Source organism: Ostrea edulis, chromosome 4, assembly GCF_947568905.1.
Source record: "Ostrea edulis chromosome 4, xbOstEdul1.1, whole genome shotgun sequence".
NCBI classification, from domain to species: Eukaryota; Metazoa; Mollusca; class Bivalvia; order Ostreida; family Ostreidae; genus Ostrea; species Ostrea edulis.
Genome location: NC_079167.1, coordinates 24,270,333 through 24,294,259, shown reverse-complemented (window position 1 = coordinate 24,294,259; position 23,927 = coordinate 24,270,333). Strand labels below are relative to the sequence as shown.

The 23,927-nt window shown below is 34.6% G+C and overlaps 1 protein-coding gene across 6 annotated transcripts in view; it reads left to right on the top strand.

Moving 5' to 3' along the window:
- Positions 1 to 23,927, top strand: part of LOC125668665 (transient receptor potential cation channel subfamily M member 2-like) — a 51,645-nt gene that overhangs the window by 15,776 nt on the left and 11,942 nt on the right. For all 6 annotated transcript variants that reach the window (XM_056162315.1, XM_056162314.1, XM_048902994.2 and 3 more), the window contains 13 exons: positions 55 to 161; positions 1,491 to 1,625; positions 2,998 to 3,060; positions 12,769 to 12,895; positions 13,353 to 13,430; positions 13,555 to 13,701; positions 15,670 to 15,769; positions 16,465 to 16,690; positions 17,839 to 18,180; positions 18,610 to 18,753; positions 21,148 to 21,402; positions 21,970 to 22,144; positions 23,494 to 23,662. In XM_056162315.1, coding sequence (XP_056018290.1) covers positions 55 to 161; positions 1,491 to 1,625; positions 2,998 to 3,060; positions 12,769 to 12,895; positions 13,353 to 13,430; positions 13,555 to 13,701; positions 15,670 to 15,769; positions 16,465 to 16,690; positions 17,839 to 18,180; positions 18,610 to 18,753; positions 21,148 to 21,402; positions 21,970 to 22,144; positions 23,494 to 23,662 — 2,068 coding nt within the window. The remainder of the gene's footprint in view (positions 1 to 54; positions 162 to 1,490; positions 1,626 to 2,997; positions 3,061 to 12,768; positions 12,896 to 13,352; positions 13,431 to 13,554; positions 13,702 to 15,669; positions 15,770 to 16,464; positions 16,691 to 17,838; positions 18,181 to 18,609; positions 18,754 to 21,147; positions 21,403 to 21,969; positions 22,145 to 23,493; positions 23,663 to 23,927) is intronic.

The window sequence follows — 23,927 nt, the reverse complement described above, 5'->3', positions numbered from 1 at the left end:
ACTGTCTATTTGAATATAACACATTGTTTTTTCCAATACAAACTTTCTTTGCAGCAAACAGAACAAACACTAATGCCCAGCTCAGTTTGGCTTTGGCCTGGAACCGGTCAGATATAGCCAAAAATGAAATCTTCACAGCCTCCAACAAGACAAATTATCAGGTAATAATTTTATCCGTGGTCCTTCAAGATAAATCTGCTGTTAAGAACTGTAGATTTTGATTGTTTTTGTTACATGTTGATCTGGTTTTATGTATGAGGCTTTTTATGCCTCCTCTATAAACTTCTCAGATATTGTATTACCCCCCTCCATCATAGTTGTAATCCTCTGGACTTTGTCAGAATCTACTGATTTTGTGGTGTGGAGAGTACAGATCAAGTCTCAATTTGTTTGACATCCTTTCGTCAGAGTTATGGTCATGGACATTGAAAATTTTATTGAGTTTACAATTTTACAGACTTTTTTCACTATTGTTGATATTGAGCTGATTTTTTGGTGTGTAATTGCATATCAAATTCATTAGTTCAGTTTACTTTTCATTCAGCCAAGTTCTACCTCTTGGACTTTAAGAATTTCAGACAAGCATATGTTGACCTGATTTTAAAAAAAAAATGATATGAGAGACAAATTACAAGTTTGTTCCCATTGATACATGTATGGCTATTCATTGGTTGTACACCGTTTTACTTGTATGGCTATTCATTGGTTGTACACCGTTTTACTTGACTATGACGTGAGTCCAGTAGTGCTGTATTGACTCGTCTAGTGTTAGCGTAACTTCATGAGAACCTATCAGGAACATTGAGACTCTGACTGGGATGTAGGAATGTCTGATATACCATATACCATGTAGGAATGTCTGATATACCATATAAGTGGAATTTTTTGCAAGACACGATTTTTGCATTTTCCCATAAAAATTGGTATATATATTTAGTCAGAGCTATAAATTTTAGCAACTTTATAATTCCAGGAAAGGGAACTATTGCCTTCAAAATGGAATAAATTGTAAACGATATTCAATCTCATCACGCTCACTAGTAATGCCAAAAATTAAATCCCTACTAATAATTCTTCTTATATGGTATTTAGATAGTACTTGATGAACACACATGCCAAAGATAAAAAAAATTTCACGATCATTTTTTATTTGTAGAAGGTATCTGTTTTTGGTATGAACACAGCATAAAAAAAAGATAAGATATTTTCAAGTTGGAAGTTTGATAGAGCACATTATTAATGGAGGAAGTGTTTGAGTGTCACAACTCACAAGTAAAGATGATAGTGTGGGGTGTTTGAAAAAAAGTTGTCTCATTCAATTAAACCAATTCCCTTCACTTGCATGTCAAACACAGATGTAACAGGTATAAATTTTCCCAAAACAATATCACTTATATCACCAGTCAAATTTGTATTTTTGAAAGTATATTAGAAAAGAAAATTTGAGATGATTTAAATTTCCAACTTCTCTATGATATGAATGTTTACAGGAACTGAAGCTGGACGATGCTATGATGACAGCCTTAATACAGGACCGTCTAGAGTTTGTGAAGCTCTTCCTGGAGAATGGTATTAACCTGTCTCAGTTCCTAGACATCAGAAATCTGTGGAATCTCTATTCAAATGTAAGATTTCGTTTAGACCATCTAAATTGTCTGCAGTCTATGCGAAAGTTTTTTGGACCACACAGGACATTCGGTCATGTGTAATCAATGAACACACCGGACCGAACCAAATTTTGTCAGACCAAAAAACCTAATGTAAAAAAGTGAAACACGTGAAAATGTAAAACCAAGGAAATCTTATTTATTATACTAGTAATACTATACCAGGGATCCCTCCCGCATAATACTTTAGACGGTCCATGCACATTAATTCATTTAAGTATTTGGATTTGTGTGATATTTTTTTACTTATAACAAACATTTAAATGACTTTGCGTCAAAATAATAAAGCTCAAAACCGGACATTGAGACATCGGACATTCCGGTCTGGTGTAAAAAATGACGCATCGGACCTGAGGCACTGCACATCGGTCAGGTCCGACGGTCCGATGTCTTTTGCATAGACTGTGTCTGTGAAATTGGACTTTAATTTCCAGCTCTTGTGAGCCTTAATAATGAATTTCATTATAGTAAGAGCACAGAGTTAGCTTTGTTTTATTCATTCAAATTAAGTGCCAGATTAAAATTTGTCTACTTAAGGATTTTTGATAGCATGGTATGTTATTGGGTTGAAATAGAAAAAAAATAATTCTGTCTGATAATCAAATACCAGTCATAAGTATGTATTCAAGTTTTATAAACAATGGATGCACTTTACATAATTATCAATTAAGAAAGTCTACAAGAAATGAAAAATAAGAAAATTACAGTGTTTGTAAATTTTTATCGTAGTCGTAAGATATTTTGTGAATATAGTGCCTGTTTATAAAAACTGCAATCTGCACCCAAGTGTGGTACCTTGATGACATGATTTGATATGAAATTTATCACTTGATAAATGTGCTTTAAACTATTTTATAGGATGAATTTAATCGAACACCTGAAATGTTAATGAAGTCACAATGCTTTATGTAGCAAGTTAATGAAGTTAATGAACCAATAGAATAGTGTGTTACAAATGAAATCAAATTTTATGGTGATCGAGTCATTTGGCAGTGGAAGGCAATTTTACATCTATATGTAGCTTTTTGTATTGTTCAACATACAATTACAACTTAAACAAAAATTTGAATAATGTTATAGAACATTAATTGTGACCAAAGTTTTGAGTAACATTCAAGTAATACTGATAAGAGACTCTATATGTATTAACATGAATGTTCTAGCTTCAACTTCTCAGCATCATGCAAGTTAGATGCCATGTATACAAAAACTTCTTGACTATTGCATTTGTGGCAATGTTTATTCAGGTGTCTAAAAAAGTCTGCACAAGTACCCTCTTCCCAAGTTCAGTTTAAATTCCAGAATATGTAATTTAGATATTATCTTGCAGTGTTTCAATGACAAAACAGATGGTGCTGCGCAGCTGTTGATGAACAGGATAAATTATCTAAGGGTAAGTTAACATCACTGGGTAAAATCTAAATTTATGAACCAATACCTGTAGATTTTTTTAGTTGACTTACACATGAATTCCTATATATATATCTGTGCTATCTTACAAATTCTAGAGTCTATCCATGGAAAACCAAGCAGAAGGTGGTACTAATTTTTGGGCCCTTAGAAATTTGTAATTAATTTTGAATTACATGCTTTAATATATGATATATTAGAATAGACTAAGTCCAATTTCCCGATAAATAAATGTGTTTGATCACTGTATAAATCATTATAAATGGTAGATAACTTTTGCTTCCTGGATGGAAATTTATAAGATACTGTATAGCAGGAAATTAACTATTTGTGACTATTAGCGTAACTCGCTGCATTGAACAGAAACATTGGTGGACTATGACATGTCCAGTCTACGTTACAGACTATGCTTGCTTTTCCATGGACATAGAGTCTTAAAAACTTTAATGTACTACTAGACATAGACATTTGTTATAAAATTAATGTTGCAATAGTTGTAAAAAATTACCTCTTGTGTCTTAAATTGTCTCAGTACAACTGATTTTGTTTTACATTTATTAGGGAATCGTGAAGGTATTCCACCTAGATCTTGTTTTTATAAATGTTGGTTGCATGTTTTATCTCCTCTTTAATCAGTGAAATCGTTTGAACAGTAAATAAACAGGTCATAACTAGCTCTTCTCTGGAGGTTTTGTTAGGAACTGCTGATACTTGGAACAAGTTGTGGCTTGCCCTTTGCTTTGTGATTTCTTTTACAGTCAGTTTCTGTTGTGTACTGTGAAGAGCTTTAATTTCGTGGGGCTAAAATTTTGCTGTTTTTATTGTTCAATATTTCACAATGGTTTGAATTTCGCGGACAAACCCCTTCAAATAAAGTCAGATCTTGTTATCTCAAACTTGATGGGACTGAGAAAAAACTTTTAAGATATCTAAGGGTTCAAGATATTGAGCTTAGAATACATAAAGAAAATGTAGTTGAGATTTCTAACTCATTTCAACATAACCATGATATTCAAGATATTCATGTTCAAGATACCGAAGTTTAACTGTTCTTTGTGTTGCATCTCCCTCTCTCACGCTTACAAGCGTCTCTTATCTCGTGCTTACAAGCGTCTCTTATCTCACGCTTACAAGCATCTCCCTCTCTCACGCTTACAAGCGTCTCTTATCTCACGCTTACAAGCATCTCCCTCTCTCACGCTTACAAGCGTCTCTTATCTCGTGCTTACAAGCGTCTCTTATCTCACGCTTACAAGCGTCTCTTATCTCACGCTTACAAGCGTCTCTTATCTCACGCTTACAAGCGTCTCTTATCTCACGCTTACAAGCGTCTCTTATCTCACGCTTACAAGCATCCCTCTCTCACGCTTACAAGCGTCTCTTATCTCACGCTTACAAGCGTCTCTTATCTCACGCTTACAAGCGTCTCTTATCTCACGCTTACAAGCGTCTCTTATCTCGTGCTTACAAGCGTCTCTTATCTCGTGCTTACAAGCATCCCTTATCTCGTGCTTACAAGCATCCCTTATCTCGTGCTTACAAGCATCCCTTATCTCGTGCTTACAAGTGTCTCTTATCTCGTGCTTACAAGCATCCCTTATCTCGTATAAAATGAAGTATGTATTTACCTTTGCATAAGTGTTCACCATTCTTGAGTTTCCTTTTAAGGTATTGAAATTAATACTGTCACTTGAATTACAGATAACAAATGTCTATCAAAACAAACTGATACATGTTTGATCGAAGGTTGATTTATAGCAATTGGCATTTAAATCTGTGTACACTGAGGCATGTAATTACAAGTACTGATTGCTAATAGGCTGCATGATGGAATGCCACTCTGTACATATTTTATTCAAAGGAACAAAACCCTTTTCTGTACATGGTATAAAAGAAATATATACTATAAATTTTTGTTCACATAGTTTCAAACATTGGGTTTCTGACCCCAATTAGAAGAGTGTGAAATTAAACAATATTGATGAGAATGACAATTGTGCCTTGTGTAAAAATTATCTATAGAGATTTTACAAAAATTCATAATACTTTATATAAAGCTGACCTATTTGTTACTAAATCTCAACAAAATAATTGATATATTTGTGTACACCACAATGTACATTGTGATACATGTCTCATCTATAGCAAATCTTAAATGTAAAAATGCTACATATTAAGATCTCTTAATTAAAAGGAAATGTATGATTCAAATTATGAAAAAAAATCAAAATAATGAACAAAATGATACAGAAATTGATTTAATTGAAGATTGCAGCCAAGATAGTTTGCTTTGTCTGCCTTTTCACAATATTATTGAATTATCTTTCAGCCACTTGTGAGAATGAAAAATAAACACCAATTGGTACTTTACATGAATTTATTGAGCAATGACATCATAAAAACACAATACACAAGTGTTGGATGATACTGGCCGCAAAAATTAGTAGGAGTCAAGGGAGACAACTAGGATACCATAAACCAATGGGCAAACTAGTGGCCTCGCTTTGATGCGAGTGCCAAGGAACCCCATGCCTAACACGCATGGTGGCTAGGCACACAAGCTGCACAGCTTTTACACCCTGTCTCTGGCTTGCTACCTGGTTTAGAACTTTCACACCACCCAGCCTGTAGCCTCTCCTCCTTTTATAGAGGTAGAGGGGGTCTGAGCACTGAAATGCTGCAGACCCCAAGCAGTTTCCAGTTATTCCAAACATTTGCTCAATGGCATTTAACTTCCATGTTAACACACAGCCATGAGACATCCCTCATGCTTTGATGCAGATGGGCAGAGACAACAGGTTAAGCTTGTACAGGGATGATGTCTCCCTTGACCCCGCCACAAACATCGATATGATGTTCCCCACCAATTGCTCTTAGAGAGTATCTATCTCCTGAATGAATGACAGGTTATAGGAACCAACCACAAGTGACAAGATTCTGCAAACTATTGCGTAGGGAAGATTTTGCCCTTTCCCCCCAAAATAAATTCCAAACCACCCTGTATGTTATTTAAGTACCCTGGTAAGCTTGATTTCCACTTTCGGCTAGATGAGTTCCGTCATACCTAAATAAACTGGTTTGATGGACGTTTATATTTCTGTCATGAACAATGCAAGCTCCATTAACTTGAGAGGTAACAAATTTCTTAATAGCCTTATTAACCTTGCGTCTTTTTAGATCGATCTTAGCGCCACCCTTACCTAGAGGTGCACCATACCAGTAAAGACGGGGAAGCATTGTTGACCAAATGAGCAAAGTTTTTGGCAGCAATGCATTGTAGCGATACAAGCTACATTGAATTTCGTGTGCAAATCTAAGTGCAGTATTGCCAGCTGTTGTTAGATCGTTTGACCCAGCATGAATAACCAATACATCTGGTTGTGGTTGATGTTTGAGTTCTTCTGTTATCAGTTTGTCGAGGTCTTGCCATTTTAGCCCTCTTATCCCCTTCCAAAAGATGTCAACCCCTAGATTGAGGTTCTTTCCGCCTGGTCTCCTCCGTGCCTCTTCACCAGCCCAAAAAGGTATAGACGATCCTACTATCCAAACTGTCTTGAAACCTGGAATACTTTTGGCAAATTAGCCTGTATTCCATTCAACAAACCATTACATTATAATCTTATGTAGTTTTGAAAAGCATTTGACTCCCACCTTCCCAAAGATTTAATTTCTGAATCTGAAACCCCTTGTTTTGCCATATCTGTGGCTCTCCCAATTCTGAAGCTATGTGGCCTAAAATGTCCCTGAATGTCATTAAATTTAAGTGTTTTCTGTAGCATGCAATTAAACTGGTATCTTGTTACATGTTTGTAATCCATATGGATGAAAAATAAGGTGGAGTCACTGTTAGGGCGCAACCGTAAAAACTTGAGTACCCATTGCACTGGACAAGTATCAGAATTGGCATGTTTGGAAATCTGCAACGTAGTTGTATTTCCAATTTGGTCAGTTTTAGACCTGGGAATTAGAATGCTGAATTTGTTCTTAGTAAGGGAAATGTGTGCCCTATGGATAAACAAGACTTCACTAACCCTAAGCAAGCCGTGATATGCAATTGAAAATATTGTGGAAAATAATGCTGCCTCATAGGGTGATCTACAGACTGATGGCAATGCTGATACTACACGTTGCAAAATAGATATGGTTAACGTGCTGTTGTTCCTTCCACTTGAGTGGGATGCAAAAAGGAAGAGGAAGTTGCAATACTAGTTAACTCCTCCTGATGCTGACTTTCTTAAAATAAGTTAGCTTGTACCAAGTTAAGTCCTATTGTATAATGCTATTCACTCAATTAAATGAGATTATCTCATATCCATCTCAATAATCTATATTATTTCAAAATAAAGAAAATTCAACCTAGGATTTTAGATATTTTGGACTTTTTAGAAAATTTGATTAAGAAAAAATACATTCGACAAATGACATCATCATATTTGACCTTTAACCTTAAGATATGACCTTGACCTTCATTATGCCTTAATTCAAAATACTGCTTATACATGTATCCAAAATATCAGGTTTCTAATAGCTACACAACAAAAGTCACACATTACTTAATAGTAGATAGCCATTAAATTCTCACAAAGATGAAATATTTAGACTCCCATACCTTCAATATGTTGGATGTCTACCATATTTTTTCATAATATGCCAACTACATGTCATGGATTTTATTAGTTCAGAAAATCATTTTAAGAAGATATTAGTGAAAACTGATTTTACAGGTGTTTGGTATGTACTACCTTAAGTGCTCAAATTCATGAAAATTCTACAATAGATAGATAAAGCAAACATTCCTCATTGAAGAGGAGGCTTTTTCACCAAAGTAGGACATTTGTTTTTGTGATGGCATGCATCTTGATGCATTTTTTTTGTTATTTTTGGTGTATACTAATTGTTATTTCACTAATATGTTGTATGATGTGACCGTTGAGACGAGTCGTGTTGCAAGATGTTAATGGGCTTCCCATTAACATCTCGCAGCACGGCTTATAGACATTAAATCAGCCTCTTCATTTAACGCAGGAAATATAACGCTGTGGATGTAAACAGTTGCATTGTGATGTCATATTAGATGCAATGTTTTTTTTCTCTTTCAAACCGAGCAATTATCAACCAAAAAAATGTATGAAGCTATGAGAAACCTTGTTTGGATTTCAAAAATGTTTATGGTACTTTCTAAACAATTTGATATTTATTTTATTTGCGGAGTTGTCAATGACATATACCGCAGTGATGGCGACATTTTTCCAGAAGCATTATGGGTAATACTCATCTTTTATCAGCTGATGAAGAGCAAATCTTATGACTCAAGTGTGTAATCATTGGAGCGAGCTCGTCATGCCGCTTTGTGACACGAGCTTAGCTCGCTTTTAACAGCAAAGGGAAAATGGATCTTTGTGATACTTTCTATGACATGTTTCAATTTCACAGCATGTTTTACAGTACGATATATGTAAGAAATATTTTTCAGTTTTTGAAAGTGTATGAGATGATATACCTCTAGCCTCTTTGCAACAGCATATTTAAGGAGGTACTCTACATCGTCATAATGGCTGACTTCCTTTTAAGACATGAATGACTTCCTTTTAAAACATGAATAAAAATATAAATATAAGCAATATTTGCCTATTCATTTCAAAATTCATTGCCTAGCTGAGTAGCTCAGAAGTTTAGCAGGTCAACTACTGAACTGTAGATCAGGGGTTCAAGTCCAGCATGGGTTTTAAATTTTTTTTTCAGATTGCTTTCTACTAAAACTTCATTTTTTGACTAGATAAAGTAAATTTGAAAGTTTTTAATTTCAAAATATTGTTGTACATATCCTCCACCATTCATCCATATCAAATTTCTCTGGTGTAGCATACTTCCTTAACAAATTTCTCTGGTGTAGCATACCTCCTTAATGGAGCGATTTAGCACTCCATGAAAATATATGCAGATATGAAGAGGCTTGAGGTATATATCATCTCATGTACTTTTAAAAACTGAAAAATATTTCTTATATTTACATTTTAACTATTTTAATTGCATTTTAAATGGAAGTTAGTCTAAATTTAGATTAGGTCAAGTATATTCATATGCCAGGAATAGACTAATTCAAAAGTTATGAGAATATTAACTTTCAATTTCAGTTAGTAAGAATGTTAAAGGAAAAGCATTGAATGTAAATATACATGACTGACTAAAACTCAAGTACTGGCTTAATGCAAGGTGGAGTGGTGCATGGTTTTTTATTTGTCACATTTATTATTAATTTTAAAAATTGTTAAAAAATGGCTCATATGATGAATAGATTTATAAGTAGTAAAACTTGTGATGTAGTGGTATAAATGCTTACATTGGTGCCATTTGATGTTGGAAGTAACAAGTCTTGATACTGTTTTAAAAATCCTTTCATATGAATATTATTTATGACGTAAAACCCTAACTAAAATTAAAACTTCTTTCATCTGCTTCATAAAGTGTTATAAATTAAATGCAGAAGTTTTTGCACCAACTGCTGTTTTTATAATTATTTTGTTTCGCTACTTGTATTTCGAATTCATTTTGCTAAAAACAGCACATAAATTCACATCACAATATGAAGCTGCATACTATTATATATATGTCAATCTTAGTTGGAAAGGGTCAAAGACAAGTGCAAATGTCATGCACTTTCTAACTGCATCTATACCTTCATGCTGTTCCACTTGATTCCTTATACTAGTTTGAAATTCTTACAACCCCCCCCCCCCCCAAAGATGCATGATAATCTTTGATTGACAGATAAGTTCATACAACCCCCTCATCATTTTCATTATTCAATCTTTGCAGCATTTTAACATTGTTTTCTTTACAGATTTTCAAAAGCCAGATAACTTTGCAATACATTATGTCAAGATCTGTGAAAATTTTATATTAAGCTTCCGTCTTTGTCAAGCTGTTCAATCAGCTGACATCCAGAAATATACCAATATTGCAACACTGTTCTGGACAAGATGTCATGTTGCACAATCTGGTCTCCTCAAAGGGCTATAAAACAGCCTTTCTGAACCTCAGTAAAACTCAAAATTTCATAGCACTGAAGAAAGACTAAATCTTCTTTTATCTAAAAAAAAAAGAAAAAAAGAAGAGAGAGAGAGAGAGATCATGTTCAATACAGTTTCACACAATATGTCTTAATCTTAAATATTCACAGTTGTTTGGGGGTACATAGCTTCAAAAGTTAGACAGGTTCTTCATTTTACTCAAGTTTCATTAAAATGCTTATTGTTGTCAATTCTTATACTCCCTGCAGGCGAACTTTAGGGGAAGAGTATATTGGAATCAGTCAATCTGTCAGTGGACCTGATTTTTGTTCATATATTATGGATTTTCATGAAATTTTGTACAATCTTTATTACACCAGGGTTAGTGATGAATATCAAACTCAAAGGAATTTAATGTCTCCTGTAATTTGTATTCAGGTAATAATGTTGTAACTCATGTATTTCTGGTCTTCATCTATTCAACATTTCAAATATGCCCCAGTATAAGCACCTTTGGGGGAATAATCCCACTAGGACAGAGCTATTTTTCTTCTTCACAAAAGCAGAGCACAGCTTTGGACAAACAAAATTTTACTGTTAATTATTTATGTGTACTAAAAAGATAAATCTGTGGTATAATTATGAAGATAGTAATTTTTGTCAAAATAGCAAAAAGTGGGAGACATTAATTCGAGTCTGTCTGTCCATCTGTCTGTCTCTGTCACATTTTGTTTTCCAGACAATATCTCTGACAATTCTTAAGCTTTTGCAATGAAATTTCATACAAATATTCCCTATGACTTCAAAAAGACTACTATTGATTTTGAGGTCAAAAGGTCAAAGACAAGGTCAGAAATTCAAATATTACATAAAATGGTTCCCTGATGATCAGTTTAGTTTTCTCCCAAGCTTGTGTAACGACACTCAAGGTGATGATTCTCTATAACATATTAAAGACATTTTCTTGATTTTGAGATCAAAAGGTAAAAGTTCAAGGCCACAATACTTCTAAGGTATTAAATAATCTTGTACTGTAAAACTAGACCCCACACCCCCACTCCCATCCTTACAACTGTAGACTAAGTGTTTCCTTTTAAGTTTAAGAGCGAGGGTGTATGATTTTAAAAGAATAATAATAAAATAAACATAAAGCTGAAACATGCCAGTGTTGACATTGTAATCAAATTGAGGAACTAGTTAATGAAAACCTACAAACCGGGAATTCTTCTTGATGAAATAGTGAACAAAAACCAACAAACCAGAAGTTACCTTCATTTTCAAGTTGCAAGTTAAATTAGCATGGGAATTCTTCTCATTTACAATCTTTCATTGAAAATTGATGATTGATGCTAAACATTAAATTTGTGACTTGATTCACCCTAATGTATTTACAAACATTTTAGATAAGGTTCTAATGAAAGGATGTATCTACCTTTTGTGAATTTGTATGGTGGTGGTGGTGGGTGGGGTTACCATGTGTAATCTTTATTTTAATTAGGTATTCCAACCACTTATTTTGTCCTGAAGTGGAGGACATAAACCTGTTACCTCATGATTCTGCTTCTATGTCTTCCTGATCAGATTGAGGATAGCAGCTGAGTTACATCGGGATTCTTACATAGAATGCATTTAATTTTGAAACAAAGGCATTGATGCTGATTTTGATAGTGCAAATAAAACCTTTATCATGTAGCCTTTTTAAGAAAATTATAGCTGTTTTAATTCATTTATTTTCTAAGATCTTTATTAATTTTATTAAACAATCATAATGATGTATCCTGACACCCCCCCCCCCCCCCCCCCCTCCATGTCATGTGGATGATGTCAAGACCACTTGGAGAAAACAGATATAGGTCATTTATATTTGGAGCTGAAAAGCTCAAAACTTTTTTAAATATGTCCTGATTCTTTCTCAAGGTCATTTTCACAAGGTCATGTGGGGGGAATTGGTTGATCCTGTTCACATATCTAGTAATTTTTGCAATGAAGATAGATAGTGATGCCGATACTTGATGCAGGGGTAGCATATAACTCAAGGGTGTGCACAGGTTCTAGCGTAAGTCTGTCGAACAATGTCAAAGACACTAGAAGGGAGAAAAAAGGTATAAGATTCGTGCTTACGATGTTATCTCAAGGTCATTTGGACAATGTCAAGCTTACTCATTGGATTTTAATCAAATTTATTTGTCTCAAAAGTTGATCATGACCTAAAGGTGTGTCATAACTCTTGCCCAAAATTGTTTATGAATGGTAAAATTTGAAGGAATTCAAACATTTGACTGTCACATTGTAGTGATGGATTTTAGCACTTCTTATGATAATGACACTGAAATATTTAGTGTATTTATATGAATATTCCCGATTAGGCAGGTCTGGTGTAATTTTCAACCTGTTTAAAAGATTGACACTGTGACAGTATACACCGAGTATATTTATTCAGAATTTGTAGTTTTGTTTTGGTGGTGGTGATGAAATGCTCAATGCTTTTTGTTGCTATAGTAATCATTTATAACAACAATTTTTGAATACCAGTACATGTAAAAGTATTCTTGTAATAAAGTCAATTGATCTGGTTTTTTCATTTTTGTACTATGAAGAAAATTGGTTAATATTCATCCACAGATTTGTTATCAAGGTAGATATTTAAAGCCATGTTAGATTTGGTGAATATTTGTTTTCAGCAAACCTGGGCTTCTTATCTATGCTGTCAACAAGCAGAAGACATTGGGGTAGAACCTGATTTGCTGAACTACATAGGGAAAGTCATAGTTCATCTCCTTGGTGATGAGGCCATGAATCTTTACTCAGGTAGCTTAAACATAATTTGGAATTTCCAGAAATTGTTAGTACATTGAAACATGTCTAATCTGGCCCCTATATAATCCATTTTATTGTGAATTTCAATTGTATTTTTCATTTCAATTATCATTTTTCCCATTTTTATTTTGATCTTTAGTTCAGTCTCAGAGTGCATGTCAAATAAAACAGATTTTGCTGTAACAGTTTAAAACAAAAAATGAAAAGCTCTTCAGCAATGGCATAGCAAACAAAAATCAACATCTTTAAGAGCTGAAAACTTTGACCACAATATGTATATTTTGACATTGAAAACGCCGATGTTAATATGACTGCTACTCAAATGCTGATACAAACTTGTATCCTTGTCACAGTGTTCATGCTTTCTTTGTTGTTTTTGTAAGTGTAGTTGACTGCAATTTGGACATAACATTGTAAACTTGATTATGAAGATGAACAATTTTGACAGGAAATAAGTACGATGTCGAGGGAGAGGATGTTGTGTTTGGATACATTCCGAAAGCAGAAAGGCCTTGTGAGGAGTACTGTAAGTTTACATCGAAATTGTTAGTGAAATATTGAAGTATTTTTGAAAGACTGGATTGATCCATGTAGGACAGAAGCCACAATTGTTCTGGGAAATTTTGAAACATGGTGTTGATTTTTTATAGTGGGCAACTGCAACTTGAAAAAGAGGAAGTCTAAGTTATACCAAGCAGATTTTAAGAACCCTTCCAGGGACCTGTTTATCTGGGCTGTTCTGATGAATCGAATGAAGTTGGCTAAACTCTTCTGGAGGATTGGAAAGAATCACATTGGTTAGTCACCTATCCTCTTCATGCCCATAGAAAGTGCCAATGCCACTTCTCTATTTATTATTTATTATATTGGTTAGTCAGTGTTTCAAAACTAAGGCCAATTTTGTAAGTTAAAGCAAATCTAAATTACTTTTTTGTTTCCACATGGTGCATTTGGCTTTTGATTAGGTAGGTAGAATCAAAGTACTGAATGTACAGGTTGTCCGGATCTGTGTTGATAAAATACTAATGATATTCCACAGACACAATTATCAAAAACGTAGGCTTACTTTTGCTTCATAAAACTTTTAAACAAAGAGAACTGAAGGCCTGTATAACAGACATGATTTTCCCCCGAGTGTTATTCTGCTTTCTTGACTGGAAAAATCCATCCTCTGTATAACAATTCAGCTTTGAGAAAGTTATAGATTGATGAATAGATTTCACCGTTTATGAATCTTATTTTCTGGAATATCCAGTTTTGACTTTGAATTTTACATAGCAGTCAGTATTTCCTCAATGTATACAGTATTCTTCTTGTTGATCGATTGAATCATTACGATCCACCCAATTAGCAGAATGTACACTTATTGTAAACACATGGGCCTTACAAAAATATCCATTATATGCGTTAGTACAAAGAGATGACAGTAATATTTAAGGCCATTGACAAGTTCCAGCTTTTAAAGAACCTTTTAGTCAAGTGTTGGTAGATTGCGTAGGGCTTTTGTCTAAGGCTAGGTTAAGGAACCTGATCCAATATTTACTTACTATTATTGGCATTTTTATAAAGCTCAAAACCTCAAAATTGGGTCACAGAATTCATTTTCTAGAAAGCTTCTTAAAGTAAAAATATCCATTTTCGGCGAATTTTGGACCCCCTGATCTACATGCACTGCCCCTAAATACTCCGCTGCGGGAGGACCACAGCTTTTCTACCTTTCTGTAGAATCATGTCTGATATAATTACTCTGGAATCCACAAAGATTGCAGTCATATATTAGTACATTTTACTTCTAAGACATATGCTGTGTTTATCTGTATTCCTGAAGTTTTGGATTGTCAAAACGATTTTACAAAAAAATACATGTATCTGTTGATGTTTTGTTTACATATAAATACCCAATCAGATTATCCATTTACTTATGAATCAAATTTACATATGCTTACAAATGCATAAAAAACATTGATATTTGGATAAATAGTGCAATGTCAAGCAAACTATTTTATGAAGCGTAGCGTGGGAAAGAACTAAGACAGTTGTGATGAGGCCAGTCATTGTGTGAACCTATTAAACTGAATGAGAAAAATGTTCCTTAATTTGTTAAATGTAAAAAACAATATATTTTCTAGCCTTGTAAACTTTGAACATCTTTGAACGTGTTTTTGATATTACAATACAAATATACTGATAATGAAAAGTGTATGCTCATTTTGGTGGTGAATCGTGGATCCCATTCAGTATGATACGCACAGATCAGCTATCCCGATAGTCAGACCCAAACTTTTGTTATTGATTCTGATTAAAAGTTCATGAAAAGATGATTTTTTTTAATTTGAAGTATTTTTGATAAAACTATGTTTCCAAGTTTTCACTGATCATTTTGAATAAAATATTGTAAATGAAACATTAGGTGTTGTTTGTATCCCAAAATAATTCCTTGAAAAATGTCCAAATTCGGTCTTTTTCACTAGGCCAAATTAAAAGTTCACAGGAATGGGAAACAAACAAAATTGAATGCAGGGCTCAGCTACATGCATCATTGAATGTTAACTTCCGGTGGAGTTCAACACATCACTGTCTTAATTCATTCCGATTTTTCAAAACTAGCTAAGTTTCCGTGACGTTAATGAAAGATAATTGCTAGTTATGGTTTCATATTGAATGCACATTTTGATTAATTTCTGAATCTTTAAATGAGCTATTGTATTGCATTTTACATGCCTGAAATAGATCAGATATGTGTATGTTTTGTACCATTCTTTCAGGAGCGGCACTGTTAGCCAGCTGTCTGTTGAAGGAGTTGGCTAAAGTGGCTGATGACGAGGAGGAGGTAGAACTCAGCATGTCGCTGGATCAGAACTCCATGTAAGTGAGGAGAATAGCTGAGTAAATATATAAAAAGTCCCAGCAGGTAAATATATAAAGAGTCCCAACCTTGATGCCTGTTCTTGAACACTTGGTGTCTGGGTAGCGTAGTGGTTAATGCGCTCACTTCTCAACGCTGGGACACGAGTTCGATCCTCTTGATCAGCTGTTGTTGTATTGCACGGTGGTCATCCACTCGGACACGTGGGTTTCCTCCAGGTACTCTGGTTTCCTCCCACATAATGACCCCTAGCGGCAACATCTTTGCAAGTCAGTAGATAGCTAGTATATGGCTAATGTTTGATGCTGTTTGTATGTCCGTCTTTAAAACATACAGCTCATTGTGGTTCATTATAAAAAGTTTTTAAAAAAAGCTCAGGTGGTTTTATCCCTTGTACTGCAGACATAGACTGACACAACAGCTCTTGGATGATTATATGAGCCAAGAAAAAAAAATATTCAAAATTTCACACAAATACAGATTATTGGCTCCATGTGTTTGGTACTATCATAAATTAGGATTATTAGTCTTGCAAGTATATGTTTACATATAGTATTTTAGTGTTTTAGCATCAATCATTGATAAGTGCACATGCAGCTGTACTGTCAGAAGCTCTGAAGATTAAAACACATGTACATATGTATTCCTATTATAAGGAAATAACAGACCTACATGTACTTTACCCTCTTTTCAGGGAGTTTGAGAAACTAGCCTCAGGCATTCTAGGAATTTGTTACATCCAAAATCGAGATTTAGCTCACCAGCTTTGTGTGAGAGAAATGAATGAGTTTGGAAATTCCACCTTGTTTTGTTTGGCTGATGAGAATGAACTAATGGATTTCATGGGCCAGACATGTTGTCAGACAAAGCTCAATGCCATCTGGAAAGGACGAATGGCACTGTATACTTCTAGCCTCAAGGTAAGGTAGACTTTACGTATGATTATGTGGATCTGGACGCTTTGGTTCCTTGCAAAAATATCCAGATAAATGAAGCATCCAGATAACTGAATCGCATATATTAGATCTTTATACAGGTATCAGTAATCAATATGCTTATTCCGTTGATGTGTAAAATGAAATAAATGCATTATATATCATAAAAAAGTTGGTTTATAAAATAATTCATCATGATTTAACATATGCATGCATTTCAAAGCACTAAGATTGAAATATTCATGTATTTCAATCAAATTTAAACAGATACACTGTAAGTATCACATGCACTAAAAGTAAACAAACAAGCAGTACATGTAATTGAGAAATAAATAAATGCTTACATGTCATATGTTCGATAATTATGCAAGCTTATATCTGGGGGACAAAATTATACTTGCTCATTATTCAAGATACATACTGTACTACAGTCCCTGAAACGTTCTACTTTACCATTTTTCCGTTCACTCACCGTGCGTTCACCGTTCGCTCACCGTTCAAGTGGGAAAGAAGAACGTTTCAGGGACTGTACTACTTTGATCTGAAAATAAATTGCATCACAATTTTTGCTTTTTATGCTCTCCAAAACTTTTTGGGGAAGCATATAATCAATATGACAGTTGTGACTGTCTCATATCTCCTAAACCTTTCATCAGAAATTGATCATAATTGATCACAAATATTCCTTGAGATGAAGGACTTTTTGACCAAGGTCTCTTAAGGTCATTTTGGGAAGGTCAAGGTCACCCAGAACATAAAATTACCTTAATGCAACAGTTTTTGAACAGGTGTTTATCATATATCACACAAATAATAGGCAAATGGCTTTTAGACAAAGGTCACTCATGATCATTTTGTGAAAGTCAAGGTCACAAAGAACATATACCTTATATATTAAAAAAATTAACCCTTCATTTCAACAATATTACAACAGTTATTGATCATTGTGCGAGTCATTCGTCATATGAAGTTAGGGGAGCATCCATTAGTTTTACCAATATTCTTGTTTAAGATTGTGGCATCAATATTAAGTTTGGGGAGCATCCATTAGTTTTACCAATATTCTTGTTTAAGATTGTGGCATCAATAAATTCGGGGAGCATCCATTAGTTTTACCAATATTCTTGTTTCAGATTGTGGCATCAATATGCCTGCCATTCCTGATACCTTTCATCAAGTTTGTGGACAAGAAACAGGTGAATGATGATGAATATGATGACCTGAGTCCACTTCATCCCAGCACTAAGGAAATGATAACTGAGCAGGAGGTACCACTCAGCAACAAAGAGGCCCCAGAGGGATTATCAGGGGCTAGTGGAAAAGTGGCACCTATCCCGGAATCCAAGTCCAAAATACTCAAACGGAAGTTTAAGACTGTGACATTGTTTAGGTCGAATAAGGATGGAGGCATTAACATGTTCCGTGCGATATACTACTTTTACACAGCACCTGTAACCAAATTCACAACGGCTATGGTAAAAAAAAAATTCCTCTAACGAAAAAAGAGATTATGTGTAATTAATTGCATTATCCATAACATACAAGTTTTAAATAGATATTTATAAGAAGAATAATTATGATAGGTGGGTTTCCTTGTAGAGTGTTAAAGCCAATTTTCTATACTACTAGATAGTGATTGAATGTTAAGTAGTCTTGCAGTTCATTTGCTAATTATATACAGATGTACTATTTTAACAGTTTGTTACTTATATAACTTATACAGATGTACTATTTTACAGTTTGTTAATTATATAACTTATACAGCTGTCCTATTTTAACAGTTTGTTACTTATATAACTTATACAGATGTACTATTTTACAGTTTGTTAATTATATAACTTATACAGCTGTCCTGTTTTACAGTTTGTTAATTATATAACTTATACAGCTGTCCTGTTTTACAGTTTGCCAATCTGTTGTTCCTGGGACTGTTTTCCTTTTTCGTTTTGACGGATTTGTATCCCATCGACGAGAATGATTCTCCATCTCTTCTGGAGTACTTAAGCTGGATCTACACAATTACTAGTATGATTGAGGAGATAAGACAGGTACCAAGCTTTAATGTTTCTTTTTATCAAACTATAAGTTCTAATTCAATTATTATACCCTCCCCCTTCTAACAAATTTGCAGGGGTATACTAGAATCACAATATTTGTCCATCCATTTCACCGTCTGCTAGTCTTGTCTGACTGTCTGTAGACCCAAGGTTAAGGTGAGCAGGTATATTCTCAGAGGACAGTTTGGGATTTATCTTCTAACTCATGGTCTGCATATGACATGCATGTGCGTCAGTGACCATCGTTGTGGGCAGAGTATAGGGGTATTCTTATATTGTAGCAAGACTAGTGTAATACAAAAAAAACCTGCTTTTGACACCATCTTCGAATGTGTTTGTCAACTCATTGTCTAGATGCTGCATCTGACCTTTGCTTTGTGTTTCAGTAAATCTTGTTTAGGACGGTGTTCAGGTTTTATCTCACAGACCAAACTTATCAGTACTGAATAGGGCCCCGCATCAGATGCAGGAGCTCTATTGTAATCTCATTGTCCATCAGTCCGTCTGTCTGCCCGTCAACATTTTTGTTTTGATGCAATAACTCTCAGAGTTTCCATCGTACAGTTTTCAAACTGTACAGAATAGTCTACAATAAGAGGAAAACACCCATAAATTCTGTGTTCATATCATCTTGTCTGTCTGTATATCAACATCTTTATTGTGATTTTGTATCTATTGAACATTGTCAAAGGGAGATAATTCAATTCTAATGCACAAAGTCACACAATAGATTTCAAATGAGTGTGCCCTATTCATTAATGCTACCAAACTTTTGTCGATGAAAATTCCGAAATGGCATGCTCATTGACGGAAAACCTCCCATGCTTTACGTAAGTATTTTGATATTTGCTCATGAAATTTTGCAGTGCATACATAGTATGTTTCTGCTAGTTATAAAGGAAATTGTCCCACCCATATATGTAAAGACACATGCTATATAGAGTTACACGCTTGTGTGTTGAGTGAGCGTGTGCCTAACACAAGTTGGATCAGCCTCATATAAATACACTCTCTGCTTCGTGATGCCTTTATCACAATTTTTCAATCCGGGTATATCTTTCAATATTAGTAATTCTAACACAAATACCAGACATAAACATTACTATATCAAATACGGATGTTACTTTCCTTTGATAGCCCTCAGCGGGGCCCTTGCTAACATAGTCATTTTTCTAGTTTAGCTCATCTTGGAATGATTCTAATGCTGCATCTGCCCTCCATTTTATGCTGCATAACTTGTAGAATACAATTCAAACTCCCTGATATCACTCATCTTCAGGTGCTTCTTTTAAGTTGCTCTTTTCAATGAATTTATATTTACACTGTATATTACAAATCGCGTTTTCCTCTATGAACCAACCAATTTCAGCACGTGACCTAATCCATTCATATTGACCATGAATGGATAATGAACTAGTTTAATGCATGCAAATGAAAATTTTAGAGGGTAATAATTTGAAAAATGCAACATGTTACGAAATTCTCGCAAAGTCACACCTCGGATTAAGATTGTGAACTTACATGGATTATCATCCCAATCTTGTGATCTCCTAGCTCCAAAATATGGTGCAATGTTGATAAAAGGCATGGTAAGACGATGTGTGACGTCATGTCTATGTTTTGATGTACGTCATAATACGACTGTGACAGAGGTGATCTAAGGAGTTCGTTTTATGCAACAAAGAGAGAGAAAAATATTTTCCTATAAAAAAAAATAACTGCCCAAATCTATTTACCAGTTTCAAATCCTTGGCATGCCCCACTATTCAGACCAAACAACAAACCTCCGCAGTACCCAGGAGTCACTTAAATTCAGGATAAAATATCAAAGTTACTTTTATAATGAAGTGAAGTTTCATTTTTAAAATTGTATTCCTTAAATTCAAGAAATAACTCAATGGTTAAATTCGTTGAATATTAACAATGCATTTTATGTGCACAAGGACCTATATTTTGACGGGATAGTTCACATCATTCCTGAACGCTGTTCCAATAAGCTAACTCTCCTCCCCCCAAAGGAATATTTCATGACTTATCTAGAAGCAATGTAAAAACAAACGGTGATTCAATAAATAGATATAAATATAAGAATTGAACAGCACTAGTGATTCACAGTATTTACCTCAAATCCAAATCTTTTCATATTGACCATGAACAGCTCAAAAGTGCTTTTCAATTCTTAGATGTCTATTATCATATTATTGTGTGTCTTCATGCTTATAATCAAAGTTGTTTAGAATACTTCAAGGACATTAGAAATTGGGATCCTTAAATTTCGGTGTGAAAAATAATTTTGTAGGGTGTGTATAAAAAAATTTCAAACTTGTCACAAAAAATTCCATCTACAGAAATTGTCCACTAATAGGCATATGAATTCTTTTGTAGGTATTAACCAGAGATCAGCGGTCCCTGTGGTACAAAATCCGGAGCTGGTATGGCAGTGTTTGGAACCGCTTTGATTTCATCATGTACCTGGCCTTTTTTACCTCGGTGATTCTACGGCTTTCATTGCATGGCGAGGATTTCATGTGGGCTCGCATGTTGTACAGTCTGACTCTCGGAATGTACTTCATTCGCTTCATGCACTACTTCTACGCTGAGAAAAACATTGGGCCTAAAGTTATCATGATCTCTAGAATGGTAAATTATGTCTTTGCAATATTAATAGAGTAAAAGAAATTATGTTTAATCGCATTTATTGAGTTCACTCCTAGCCAAAATTAATTGGAACCAAAATATTCATATCCTATAGATTATTACAGTTTTAAAAACTGTTTTTTGTGTTGTTTTTAAATTTTGGAATCTTCTAGAAACTGAATTTACACTAACAAACTTTTGTTTGTCATGAATTAAGGAGGTATGCTACAGCAGAGAGAAATTTGATATAGATGAACAGTGGAGGATATGTACAACAATATTTTGAAATTAAAAAGTTTCCAATTTATTCTATTTAGTCAAAAAATGCAGTTTTAGTAGAAAGCAATCTGAAATTTTTTTACCACCCATGCTGGACTCGAACCAGCGATCTACAGTTCAGCAGTTGATGTTCTAACCTAGTGAGCTACTCAGCTAGGGAATGATTTTTTAAATGAATAGGCAAATATTGCTGATATTTATGTTTTCATCCATGTTTTAAAAGGAAGTCAGCCATTATGACGATATTGAGTACCTCCTTAAGGAGGGTTATTTATATGTTGATATTTTCAGTTGACAGACCTGATGTTTTTCCTCTTAATCCTCTTGGTGTTTATCATGAGCTTTGGTGTAGCTTACCAGGCCAACCTCTATCCCAATGCCCCCAAGGAGTGGGTGCTCCTGAAGGATGTGCTATATCACCCATACTGGCAGATGTATGGGGAGCTGTTCTTGGAAAATAAAGAGGGTAAGGATTCATTGAAACCACAGTGATTGCATGCCAAAAAAGAAATCTTATGGGCATATTCTGGAAGACTTCTCAGAACTGAATGTTGCATACAGACTTCTAAAATTTCATTTTTAAAAAGGATATATTAACCAGAAAATGAAACCCTTGGCGATAATGAAAATTTCACAGTCACGTCCTGGGAAGAGGTCGTGATGTGCATGTATCCCCCCCCCCCCCCCCCTCCTCACAATTTAACAATGAACAGACATTTGACAACAAGAAAAGCTGATAAGTGTCAGTTTTTAACAGCTTCCATGTGTTACAGATTTTTTTTACATTCGTTTCAACATATACAATAAGAATCCAAAGTGTTATATATAAGAATTACAAATTGTCAAATTATGTATAATCTGCAAGTATTTTCAGTTAAAGATGTAGTTATTTGCAGATTATTTTGAAATCTGAACCAAATCCAGGCCTGGAGATTATAAAATGCTCTGAGTACACACTCCGTACATAATGCCTGATCCGTGCTCGGAAGCCATATTCATACTCAAAAGTTGTACATAAATCAGAGTGTAATATTGAGTACAAGTTTGGCATACTGGGTATGAGTTTGAGCACGGAGTTTTATGACCTCCAGGCCTGGTTAGAACTACAGTAAAGCTCTAAAATGTGAAATATACAAGAATATTTATATTGCAAATCACATTTTCCTCTATGAACCAACCAATTTCAGCGCGCGACACAATCTGTTCACATTGACTATGAACGGATTATGAACTAGCTTAAAGCACGCAACCGAGAGAGCATAATGGTTTGAAAAAAATAGAACATCTGTTACAAAGACTCACAGCATTGGATTAAGATTGTAAACTTACGTGGATTATCATCCCAATCTTGCGGTCTCCTACCTCCAAAATACAGTGCACCTTGCAATGTTGATAAAAGGCAGGGCGAGACGAAATATGACGTCATGTCTATGTGTTGACGTACGTCACAATAACTACTGTGACAGAGGCTAGGAGTTCGTTTTATGCAACAAAATAGAAGCAATGTAAACAAACGGTGTTTTAGTAAATGAATATAAATATAAGAAATGAACATCACTTTTGAGCTGTTCATGGTCAATATGAACGGATTTGGATTGGAGGCAAATTCTAGCGCGATTCACAGAATTTTCCTCAAATCCAAATCTGTTCATACTGACCATGAGCAGCTCAAAAGTGATGTTCATTTCTTAAAAGATCAGAACAACATGGCTGCAATTTGTCACATTCTTCATAAAATGTAGCTCAGCAAAATAATTTTTTTTTTTACTTATAAATTTTGTATACTTCTGAATAGCCATTGTTTGAACAATATAGGTAATGATCCCTCGGCTGAGAATGGGCAGTGTACGAATAATGAAACAATATGGAGATCAGGAGGCATGGATCGTTGTCCAGAGAAAAACGCCATGGTTGTGTTATTGATGGTTGTGTACATGTTGTTAACCAACATCCTCCTTGTCAATCTGTTGATTGCTATGTTCAGGTGAGTACGAAAAATTATAATTATCCCTTTGTATTGAGTTTATATGGAGATGTAGTAGCACTGTTGTATGTGTGTGAGAATGTTAGTATTTGTACAAGTGTATATGTGAGTTAGTACCTTGTGGCCAAGATTTAAAGAAAACTGTATCACTGAGGATTATTAAACTCTGTCTACATTTTCCCCATGGCAAGTTGTTGAATTCTATCAATTATTAAGGTCAAAGGTCAAGACATTTAAAGGGATTTCTTCAAAATCCTTTTTGGCA